We start from the raw sequence: 11984 nt of genomic DNA, 5'->3' as shown, positions 1-11984 counted from the left end.
CTGCACAGAGACCGGATGGCCCCCGGCCGGAGCTGCGTTCCCCTCCCTCGGACTCTCCACCTCAAAGCCCCGAAGCTCCGTGTACACCCCAGGGGCTCAGGAGGTCAAGGAGGGAACGTTGGCTACCACCCCGCCTCAGAGACTGTGTTGTTCCCTCGGGGACGAGGAACTTATTGCTGGGGGGCAGTGTAACGATGGTTAAATGTTATTTTACAGTGACATGTTGGTTATCTCTGCACACTGTTGTTATTTCTTTAAGATACATGTTTGGTTGTGCTGCAGGAAGGGGAGGGGGGTCTGTGTGGTTGTGTGTGACTGTGCGGGGCTGAAGTGAGGTGTTGTATGAGAGCACTCTCCCGGAGTTAACGGCCTGTTTGCCTGTCACCGAATAAACGGACAAACTGAGACCAAAACGTCTGGTTCTTGAGAACGTTACACTATCTTAGAGTTCTCCCACCTTCCAAATCACACTTTAACCCCTGACTAGCCTGTTTTTGTTTTTTTTTATATGAGGCAAAGTAACAAGGGAGTATGGGTAGTGATCGACCTAAATAAATGATGAATGGACGATGGTCACACATGTGGTAACTAAGTCTTTAGCTTTACCATCATTCTTTTAGTAATCATTATTAAAAGAAAGAATAGTAAAAATATTTTCTCCAAAGAGAAAACTTGCTGTGGCTGCCAGACTGTGTGACATAATTTGAATAAAACTGAATCCCAAAGCCAAAAAAATAAAACTACAAAGACTAATGTTTATTCTCTGTTCTCACTGAACGGACTTGCTAAAATGAGACTGGACTCTCATTTTAAACTCCCAGACTAGCTCCTTATGCTGATTTTAAACTTTCTCACCGAAAGAATTTAAGATGTCCTTATTAATGGACAAACAATGCATTAGGTTTGTGTCAAGCTTTGTTCACCTCAGGAATGTGTTCAGCCACTCCTTCTATTTATTATGTACACTGAGTATAAAGCCTGTGTTACTCACAACACTGATGTCCAGATTTATAAGACTGCACTATCTTTGACCATCAACTTTTACCTCAGTGTAGAACCAACAGATAAAATCCTTCTTTCCCTTGGCTATTAGATCACTTAACGCTGACAGGGATCATTTAAATTAATCTTTCTGTGGTTGTTCATTTTTAGACATTTTTCTTTGTTATTCTACTTTTATTTTACTTTTTATTTATTTATTTATTTATTTATTTTTACCTGATTGTTTGTTGATCTCTGCCTTTATCATGTAACAGTATTTGTGATTAGTGTTTAAATACTGTAGATTGTGTGAGTTTGACTTTGGGAATAGGTTGTGTAGGTAAGTTGCAAACAAATTGCCCTTTTTGGGATTAATAAAGTTAATATGATTCTTCATCATACCCAAGCCTGACACTGTCAAGTTGTGAGACATTATTGTAAAAAATCATTTAAGGAAATGACACTTTATCTTGTTAATAATTTTACTTCTTTAGAAATGCTCAAACTTTACTCCCTGGTATAATTCTCAAACGTGCACCTTAAAGCAGAAAAATGGTAAGCTGGACAAGAAATGGCATTTAGAGAATCCTCATTTAGCCTGGAAAAATATTCATCTCAGACTGAAGAGAATATGAAATGCCCTAGGTTTCTCTTTGACACTGTAGCTAGGCTGGCAAATAGTCAGAGCTCTGTTAAGCCAAACATTCTTTTAATGTTAAATAGTAATGACTTCATGAATTTGTTCACTATTAGAGAAAAAGTAACAGCTAATTTCAATACCACTGATATTTATTTAGACTAATAACGTGCAATACAACTGATTTCCTTTTCAATCCGATAACAAGTAAAGTTCCGGCTGGTATCGATGATACTGATCCAATACTGATACTTTTTATAAAATCTCAATGTGTTTGGAAAATCAAAAACAAAAGTAATGCATTTTAAATTATACATCAGTGCGACGTAAAAAAAACGATGTATTTTTACTTCTAAGCTGGACTACTATAACTCATTATTATCAGGTTGTCCTAAAAACTCCCTGAAAAGCCTTCAGTTGATCAAAAATACTGCAGCAAGAGTACTGACAGGGACTAGAAAGAGAGAGCATATTTCTCATATATTGGTTTCCCTTCATTGGCTCCCTGCTAAATCCATAATCCATCCCTCGCAAACAGAAGCTGCCTGTTAAATCCATAATTGAATTCAAAATCCTCCTTCTCACATGCAAGGTCTTGAATAATCAGGCCCCATCTTATCTTAATGACTTTACAGTACCATATGACCCCAGTAGAGCACTTCACTCTCAGACTGCATGCTTATTTGTTGTTCCTGAAGTATTTAAAAGTAGAATGGGGGGAAAGCAGTCATCTTCTGTTGAACCAGCTTCCAGTTTGGATTTGGGAGACAAACTGCAAGCTCACAACTTTTAAGATTACGATTAAAACATTTCTTTTTGATAAAGAATATAAATGGGGCTGGATCCCTTTGTTAGGCTGCAACAGGTCTAGGCTGCTGTTGAATTCCCATGATGCACTGAGTATGTCTTCTTCAGTTTCACTCATTCTGTGTTTATAACACTCTCTGAAGTCAGTCATTAGTTATTATTATCTCTGGCTCTCTTCTACGGCACCTTGTTGTCCTGTCTTCCTCCACTCACACCAACAGATCATGGCAGATGGCCACCGCTTGCTGAGCTTGTTACTGCTGGAGGTTTCTTCTTGTTAATAGGGAGTTTTTTCTTCCCACTGTCGCCAAAGCACTTGCTCATAGGCACTCATGTGAAATCTGGGGTTTTCTCCCTTTTCTTTGTATTATTATAGGGTTTTTACCTTACAGTATAAAGTGCCTTGAGGAAACTGCTGTTGTGACTTGGCGCTACATAAATAAAACTGAATTGAAATTTAATTTAATTGAGAGACCAATTTGCAAACCTTGCTTTTTTATTAAAGCTCCTGACCTCAAAGTTCAACTTTCTCTTTACCCACAAACCATTAAACATCACAGAAGAAAATTTAAATGTCTCATAAATTTTGTATTCTGGTCATTATGACTTTTCTTACAGAAAATGTACAAAGAAAGAATTCTCACAGAATACAGAAATAGAAAATTATAAAAATACACTTTGTATAAATTAGAAAAGTGACTGTGCTTTTTTGGGACACCTGTAGATCTACTGTTTACACTATTACATATAATTTGTGATATATAGTGTGTATATATATATATATATATATATGAAGTCAAACCCAGGTTTACAAGCATTTAAAAATAATTAATGAGTTGTGAATAATATTCTTAAAAATTTAAAAACTTGTCTGTCTTTTGGGCCTTTTTTTCTCCAGTGAGAAATAGAAACAGTAAGTAGACATGAAGGCAGAGACACACTTACAAGCAAGTGACCTGGACATAAAATCAGGCCACTTAAACAGGCCAGTGTTTTCTCCTCTGTATTATTGTATGGTGCTTACAATAAAAGTACCTTAACATTACAACATAAAGCACCTTGAGGTGACTATTGTTGTAGCTTGGCAATATAAATAAAATTGAATTTTTAAAATTGAATGAGCTCAACTGCGTAAAGTACTATGCCTCTACACTACAGGGCCACCCACAGGATATATTTAATTTCATGCATTGTTAGGTCAAATTTTTTGTTGATGATTAAACTAACTGGGTGCTTAAAGTCTGTGTCATTCTGTTTATTCCGGAGTCATTTCATATTGACAAAAATACCAAACAGACTATTTCCAATGTGTTGCATTTGATCATAAGTTCATCTGAAGCCAAACAACCCTTAACACAATCACATGGCTTGGATTTCTAATTATTTTCTTCTTGTTGTTTTTTCATTTCAGTGAAAGAATTTATGTTCTGCTGGCCATTAACATGGAAACCAGCACAGATGCTATTGCTGGTTTGACAGAAGCCATAACAAGAGCACCAGGGGGAAAACAGTGCTGGGATTAATCTTGTGGCATTCTCCACTTGAAGCTGTAGTTGTAGATACAGCAATTGTAGTTGTGGAAACTGTAGGTGCAGCAGTAGTGGAATTGGCAGTAGTTGGTGCAGCAGTCGTGGCATTGACGGGAACTATAAAATATTTTTCAAAAATAGATTAATATATATTTGTGTACAGACTAAAATAATTTCTTTATTCTTGATAAATTCCAAAATAAATTTTGGCTACATTTTCAAATACTCACCAGACGTTACTGATATTGTGTCAGGAACTATGGTGATGCTGAAATTGCTGCTGGAACTGTTAATTGCCTCTTTCAAAGTCTGAACAACAGTAGTATTATTTGGGACTTGTGCATTGGGCGCTGTTTGATTGAACACAAGCTCCACTTCTGCCTCAGTTCTATCCTCTCGTGTTTGAACTCTAACAAGACTGTGCCATGAAAGAAAGTGAGTCAGGTGTTAGATAATGATTACAGATTATTGAATGCTTTAACTACATTACATGGCACTTTTAACATTTAAAATTAAATTACAATAATAATTTACAGGAAAGTAACTTAATCACTGTTAAAAACATGTTTTACCTGAACCGAATCACAATGGCACGGATGAAGAAAGGAAATATTGGTTTGTAGATTCTATTACACTGCAAAAAATAAACACAAAAAGAAAATTTAAACAACTTCAAAATTACATTGTACAAAAATGCCTGTTTAAATTAAATAAAATGTATGATTTTAGATTTGTTCTCTAGATAAAGTGTCAGTCAATAAAAGATATATTAAGTTGAAATATTACTCACCGTCTCTTCAACTCGTCTTTTGCGATCTTGAAATACACTGCTGGTGGGGTCTGTGAGATCAGGTACATATGGTTCAAGGAACTGTAGAAACAGAAAAACTTGGACAGGTGCAGGCGGAGCTTTTGTAGTTGTGGTAGTGGTTGGAGCTGCTGTGGTTGTTGTTGGAGTAGATGTAGTAGTTGTTGCAGCAGATGTTGTAATTGTTGGAGTTGCTGTGGTCGTTGATGTTGTTGATGTGTTTGTTGTTGGGGTAACTGTGGTAGTTGTTGGGATCACTGTGGTAGATTTAAAATGAGGACAAAATGGACATACAACATTTAACTGAGTCCCTGTAAAACATTTGAGACTTTTTGATCAAAGGATCAAAGATCACGAAATGTTACTCACATGTGTCACTGACAGTGATGGAGGCCCTTTCGATGTCAAAGCCTGTCACGTTTGAGGCTTGACTGATCAAAACACTTTTAATCTCAGTGTCATTTGGGACAGATGAGTTTACAAATTGAAGTTCTATGGTGTTGATGACTGATCCCTGCCTGTAAATGCAGACACAAAAATGATAGTTTTGAATATTTAGGGCTTTAGGTCAGTGCTCTTAACATTATATGTCAAAGTACTGAAATTACCTGAAGCTCACAACGGCCAAGGAGACAAAGGAAGAAGGGAATGAGTTTTTGTAAGCAGGTTCAATCTGCAGACACAAAGAAGATTTCCTTAAAACAATGTTTATCTGTGTGTTAATGTATAGAAACTGATTAATTTCATATAAATTGTAAACTTTACAGTGAGACAGAAGACTAATTAAAGGGCAAATCAAAAAACATAACCTCTATAGTGTGTAGCAATGGTGGTTCAGTCCAAAAAAAGTACTTGTTCTATCAATTTTGTATATTCCTGATGCCTAATGGTTTCACCTCTCTCTCTAGATCAGCAATCTGCAATTCATTTTTTTTTAAACATTTAATTTTAATATATACATTTTAGGTGAAAATCAGTACAATCCATTTTGGAATGAGGTTATAAAATGACAAAATATTAAACAAGTCAAGCGCTGTGAATCCAGTTGCAATGTTATGGGCAATTTAGAATCACCATAAATCATCATGTCTTTGGACTGTGGGAGGATGCCAGAGCACCTGGAGAGAACCCATGTTAAAATGGAGAGAACATGCAATTTTCACACAGAAAAACCATAGATTCAAACTCAGGACCTTTTTGCCAGGAAGAAATGCTTACCACCAAGGTGCTGAGCTACCTTTCCAAAAACCATGTACGTGAGTTTTTTCATAAATTTAAAAAAAAAGACTTTTAAATCTAAGAAGTTATATTACTGCGTGCAGCTTTACGGTGATACATCCTTATTAAGTGAGAGAAATGTAGTGTGTTTAGTGTTGAATAAGTGCTATAAAGTCAGGTTCAGTGCATGAGTTGGAGATGCAAAAAGCAGTAGTAAGGTGAAGGAAAGAGAATCTGTATCTGAATTTGTTAAACTGAAAATCATTGTTCAAATATGAAGACAAATTCAGAGAGAATGCAGTTTGAGGGCTTCTCTCATGAGAAAAGAATAAAATTCCATGAATAACGATGACTTCAACTACTTTATCACCAGTAAAAACAGATTCCAGATCAATAAGCTCAAAACCACTGAATATATAAAGCTTTGTAAAAAGTCTTCTCAAGATTTACAACATTGCAAGCAAACATTCTGTAGTTGCTGCCATAATTGAGTGAAATTCTGTATTACACTGAGTATTTGGTGTTTTAATGGCTGTTGCGTTTAGACAGCACGCAGCCTTCATTCTGCTTTCCAGAAAGAGGGGCGCAGATTTGGCTCGGATGACAGAAAAAAAAGAAGTTACATGCCTAAACAATCCTATATATTAGTGGGAAAAGTAAAAAATTACCTGTGTCTTAATAGATGCAGATCGCGCTTTAAAAGCTTCAGATGATGAATTCAACAAGTCCGCAATAAAATTGCTTTGAAGGGATCTGAAAACAACATATCTAGAGGTTGTTGTTGTCGGAGATGCTGTTGGTGTGATAGTTGGTGGGACAGTAGTGGTGGTGGTTGTTGTCGGAGGAACTGTAGGGGTGGTGGTTGGTGGGGCAGTGGTGGTTGTTGTCGGAGGAGCCGTGGTGGTGGTGGTAGGTGGGACAGTGGTGGTTGTTGTCGGAGGAGCCGTGGTGGTCGGTGGAGCAGTGGTGGTTGTTGTCGAAGGGGACGTGGTGGTGGTGGTAGGTGGGACAGTGGTGGTTGTTGTCGGAGGAACTGTAGTGGTGGTGGTTGGTGGGGTAGTGGTGGTTGTTGTCAGAGCAGCCGTGGTGGAAGTCGGTCGAGAAGTGGTGGTTGTTGTCGGTGGGGCAGTGGTGGTTGTTGTCGGAGGAGCCGTGGTGGTGGAGGTCGGTGGGGCAGTGGTGGTTGTTGTCGGAGGAGCAGTGGTGGTTGTTGTCGGAGGAGCAGTGGTTGTGGTTGTCGGAAGAGCCGTGGTGGTGGTAGGTGGGGAAGTGGTGGTTATTGTCGGAGGAACTGTAGTGGTGGTGGTCGGTGGGCAGTGGTGGTTGTTGTCGGTGGGACAGGGGTGGTTGTGGTAGGTGGGGCAGTGGTGGTTGTTGTCGGAGGAGCAGTGGTTGTGGTTGTCGAAGAGCCGTTGTGGTGGTAGGTGGGGCAGTGGTGGTTGTTGTCGGAGGAACTGTAGTGGTGGTGGTCGGTGGGAAGTGGTGGTTGTTGTCGGAGGAACCGTAGTGGTGGTGGTCGGTGGGGCAGTGGTGGTTGTTGTCGGTGGACAGGGTGGTTGTGGTTGGAGGAGCCGTGGTGGTGGTAGGTGGGGCAGTGGTGGTTGTTGTCGGAGGAGCCGTGGTGGTGGTAGGTGGGGCAGTGGTGGTTGTTGTCGGAGGAACCGTGGTGGTGGTGGTCGGTGGGGCAGTGGTGGTTGTTGTCGGAGGAGCCCTGGTGGTGGTGGTCGGTGGCGCAGTGGTGGTTGTTGTCGGAGAACTGTAGTGGTGGTGGTCGGTGGGCAGTGGTGGTTGTACTCGGAGGAACTGTAGTGGTGGTGGTAGGTGGGGCCGTGGTGGTTGTTGTCGGAGGAACTGTAGGGGTGGTGGTTAGTGGGGCAGTGGTGGTTGTTGTCGGAGGAGCCGTGGTGGTTGGGGTCGGAGGAGCCGTGGTGGTGGTGGTCGGTGGGGCAGTGGTGGTTGTTGTCGGAGCAACCGTAGTGTTGGTGGTCGGTGGGGCAGTGGTCTTTGTTGTCGGAGAGCCGTGGTGGTAGTGGTAGGTGGGACAGTGGTGGTTGTTGTCGGAGAGCCGTGGTGGTTGTGGTCGGTGGGGCAGTGGTGGTTGTTGTCAGAGGAGCCGTGGTGGTGGTGGTAGGTGGGGCAGTGGTGGTTGTTGTTGGTGGAAACGTGGTGGTGGTCGGTGGAGCAGTGGTTGTTGTTGTCGGAGGAGCCGTGGTGGTGGTGGTAGGTTGGACAGTGGTGGTGGTAGGTGGGGCAGTGGTGGTTGTTGTCTGAGGAAAAGTAGTGGTGGTGGTTGGTGGGGCAGTGGTGGTTGTTGTCGGAGGAGCCGTGGTGGTCGTAGGTGGAGTAGTTGTGGTGGTAGGTGGAGCAGTGGTGGTTGTTGTCGGAGGAGCCGTGGTGGTTGTAGGTGGTTCAGTGGTGGTTGTTGTCGGTGGGACAAGGGTGGTTGTGGTCGGAGGAGCTGTGGTGGTGGTAGGTGGGGCAGTGGTGGTTGTTGTCAGAGGAGCCGAGGTGGTGGTAGGTGGGGCAGTGGTGGTTGTTGTCGGTGGGCAGTGGTGGTTGTTGTCGGAGGAACTGTAGTGGTGGTGGTCGGTGGGGCAGTGGTGGTTGTTGTCGGAGCAACCGTAGCGGTGGTGGTCGGTGGGGCAGTGGTGGTTGATGTCGGTGGAGCCGTGGGGTGGTGGTCGGTGGGACAGTGGTGGTGGTAGGTGGGGCAGTGGTGGTTGTTGTCGGAGGAGCTGTGGTGGTGGTAGTGGGGCAGTGGTGGTTGTGGTCGGTGGACAGGGGTGGTTGTGCTCGGAGGAGCCGTGGTTGTGGTAGGTGGGGCAGTGGTGGTTGTTGTCGGAGGAGCCGTGGTTGTGGTAGGTGGGCAGTGTGGTTGTTGTCGGTGGGGCAGTGGTGTTGTTGTCGGAGGAGCCGAGGTGGTGGTGGTCGGTGGGGCAGTGGTGGTTGTTGTCGGAGGAGCCGTGGTGGTGGTGGTAGTGGGACATTGGTGGTTGTTGTTGGAGAAACTGTAGTGGTGGTGGTCGGTGGGGCAGTGGTGGTTGTTGTCGGAGGAACTGTAGTGGTGGTGGTTGGTGGGGCAGTGGTGGTTGTTGTCGGAGGGGCCGTGGTGGTTGTTGTCGGAGGGCCGTGGTGGTTGTGGTCGGAGGAGCCGTGGTGGTGGTGGTTGGTGGGGCAGTGGTGGTTGTTGACGGAGGAGCCGTGGTGGTGGTGGTCGGTGGGGCAGTGGTGGTTGTTGTTGGAGAAGCCGTGGTGGTGGTGGTAGGTGGGACAGTGGTGGTGGTAGGTGGGGCAGTGGTGGTTGTTGTCGGACGAGCCGTGGTGGTGGTGGTAGGTGGTTCAGTGGTGGTTGTTGTCGGTGGGACAGGGGTGGTTGTGGTCGGAGGAGCCGTGGTGGTGGTAGGTGGGGCAGTGGTGGTTGTTGTCAGTGGGGCAGTGGTGGTTGTTGTCGGAGGAACTGTAGTGGTGGTGGTCGTGGGTAGTGGTGGTGGTAGGTGGGGCAGTGGTAGTTGTTGTCGGAGGAACTGTAGTGGTGGTGGTTGGTGGGGAAGTGGTGGTTGTTGTCGGAGGGCCATGGTTGTTGTTGTCGGAGGGGCCGTGTGGTTGTGGTCGGAGGAGCAGTGGTGGTGGTGGTCGGTGGGGCAGTGGTGATTGTTGACGTAGGAGCCGTGGTGGTGGTGGTCGGTGGGGCAGTGGTGGTTGTTGTCGGAGAAGCCGTGGTGGTGGTGGTAGGTGGGCAGTGGTGGTTGTTGTCGGAGCAACCGTATTGGTGGTGGTCGGAGGAGCCGTGGTGGTGGTAGGTGGGGCAGTGGTGGTTGTTGTCGGTGGGGCAGTGGTGGTTGTTGTCGGAGGAACTGTAGTGGTGGTGGTCGGTGGGCAGTAGTGGTTGTTGTCGGAGGAGCCGTGGTGTTGGTGGTAGGTGGGACAGTGGTGGTGGTAGGTGGGGCAGTGGTGGTTGTTGTCGGAGGAGCTGTGGTGGTGGTAGGTGGGGCAGTGGTGGTTGTCGTCGGTGGACAGTGGTGGTGGTAGGTGGGGCAGTGGTGGTTGTTGTCGGAGGAGCTGTGGTGGTGGTAGGTGGGGCAGTGGTGGTTGTCGTCGGTGGGACAGGGCTGGTTGTTGTCGGAGGAGCCGTGGTGGTGGTAGGTGGGGCAGTTTTGGTTGTTGTTGGAGAAACTGTAGTGGTGGTGGTCGTGGGGCAGTGGTGGTTGTTGTCGGAGCAACCGTAGTGGTGGTGGTCGGTGGGGCAGTGGTGGTGGTAGGTGGGGCAGTGGTCGTTGTTGTCGGAGGAGCCGTGGTGGTGGTAGGTGGGGCAGTGGTGGTTGTTGTCGAAGGAGCCGTGGTGGTGGTAGGTGGGCAGTGGTGGTTGTTGTTGGAGAAACTGTAGTGGTGGTGTTCGGTGGGGCAGTGGTGGTTGTTGTCGGAGCAACCGTAGTGGTGGTGGTCGGAGGAGCCGTGGTGGTGGTAGGTGGGGCAGTGGTCGTTGTTGTCGGAGGAGCCGTGGTGGTGGTGGTCGGTGGAGCCGTGGTGGTTGTTGTCGGAGGAGCAGTGCTGGTGGTAGGTGGGGCAGTTTTGGTTGTTGTTGGAGAAACTGTAGTGGTGGTGGTCGGTGGGGCAGTGGTGGTTGTTGTCGGAGCAACCGTAGTGGTGGTGGTCGTTGGGGCAGTGGTGGTGGTAGGTGGGGCAGTGGTCGTTGTTGTCGGAGGAGCCGTGGTGGTGGTAGGTGGGGCAGTGGTGGTTGTTGTCGAAGGAGCCGTGGTGGTGGTAGGTGGGGCAGTGGTGGTTGTTGTTGGAGAAACTGTAGTGGTGGTGTTCGGTGGGGCAGTGGTGGTTGTTGTCGGAGCAACCGTAGTGGTGGTGGTCGGAGGAGCCGTGGTGGTGGTAGGTGGGGCAGTGGTCGTTGTTGTCGGAGGAGCCGTGGTGGTGGTGGTCGGTGGAGCCGTGTGGTTGTTGTCGGAGGAGCAGTGCTGGTGGTTGTCGGTGGGACAGTGGTGGTGGTAGGTGGGGCAGTGGTAGTTGTTGTCGGAGGAGCTGTGGTGGTGGTAGGTGGTTCAGTGGTGGTTGTTGTCGGTGGGGTATTGGTGGTAGTTGTTGGAGAAACTGTAGTGGTGGTGTCGGTGGGGCAGTGGTGGTTGTTGTCGGATCAACCGTAGTGGTGGTGGTCGGAGGAGCCGTGGTGGTGGTAGGTGGGGCAGTGGTGGTTGTTGTCGTGGGGCAGTGGTGGTTGTTGTCGGAGGAACAGTAGTGGTGGTGGTCGGTGGGGCAGTGGTGGTTGTTGTCGGAGGAGCCGTGGTGGTGGTGGTCGGTGGGACAGTGGTGGTGGTAGGTGGGGCAGTGGTGGTTGTTGTCGTGGGACAGGGGTGGTTGTGGTCGGAGGAGCCGTGGTGGTGGTAGGTGGGGCAGTGGTGGTTGTTGTCGGAGGAGCCGTGTGGTGGTAGGTGGGGAAGTGGTGGTTGTTGTCGGAGTAGCCGTGGTGGTGGCTGTAGGTGGGGCAGTGGTGGTGGTAGGCGGGGCAGTGGTTGTTGTTGTCGGAGGAGCCGTGGTGGTGGTAGGTGGGGCAGTGGTGGTTGTTGTCGGAGGAGCCGTGGTGGTGGTAGGTGGGGCAGTGGTGGTTGTTGTTGGAGAAACTGTAGTGGTGGTGGTCGGTGGGGCAGTGGTGGTTGTTGTCGGAGCAACCGTAGTGGTGGTGGTCGGAGGAGCCGTGGTGGTGGTAGGTGGGGCAGTGGTGGTTGTTGTCGGTGGGGCAGTGGTGGTGGTGGTCGGTGGGACAGTGGTGGTGGTAGGTGGGGCAGTGGTGGTTGTTGTCGGAGGAGCTGTGGTGGTGGTAGGTGGGGCAGTGGTGGTTGTGGTCGGTGGGACAGGGGTGGTTGTGGTCGGAGGAGCCGTGGGTGGTGGTAGGTGGGGGCAGTGGTGGTTGTTGTCGGAGGAGCCGTGGTGGTTGTAGGTGGGGCAGTGGTGGTTGTTGTCGGAGGAGCCGTGGTGGTGGTGTAGGTGGGGCAGTGGTGGT

At 47.2% G+C, this 11984-nt stretch overlaps 1 protein-coding gene across 1 annotated transcript in view; it reads right to left on the bottom strand.

Annotated features, from left to right (window-relative positions):
* Window positions 1–2903: 2903 nt before the first annotated feature.
* Window positions 2904–11984, bottom strand: part of LOC109200649 (mucin-2) — an 11202-nt gene continuing 2121 nt past the window's right edge. Inside the window, exons 2-11 of the mRNA XM_025900801.1 lie at window positions 10202–11982; window positions 9253–10089; window positions 8429–8553; window positions 6649–8083; window positions 5371–5435; window positions 5132–5280; window positions 4745–5019; window positions 4527–4588; window positions 4185–4372; window positions 2904–4071 (exon numbers count right to left, since the gene is read on the bottom strand). Of these exons, the coding sequence (XP_025756586.1) occupies window positions 3887–4071; window positions 4185–4372; window positions 4527–4588; window positions 4745–5019; window positions 5132–5280; window positions 5371–5435; window positions 6649–8083; window positions 8429–8553; window positions 9253–10089; window positions 10202–11982 (5102 nt within the window). The 3' untranslated portion in view covers window positions 2904–3886. The remainder of the gene's footprint in view (window positions 4072–4184; window positions 4373–4526; window positions 4589–4744; window positions 5020–5131; window positions 5281–5370; window positions 5436–6648; window positions 8084–8428; window positions 8554–9252; window positions 10090–10201; window positions 11983–11984) is intronic.

Source organism: Oreochromis niloticus, linkage group LG3 (genome assembly GCF_001858045.2).
Source record: "Oreochromis niloticus isolate F11D_XX linkage group LG3, O_niloticus_UMD_NMBU, whole genome shotgun sequence".
NCBI lineage: Eukaryota > Metazoa > Chordata > Actinopteri > Cichliformes > Cichlidae > Oreochromis > Oreochromis niloticus.
This window is presented reverse-complemented; position numbering and strand designations above follow the sequence as displayed.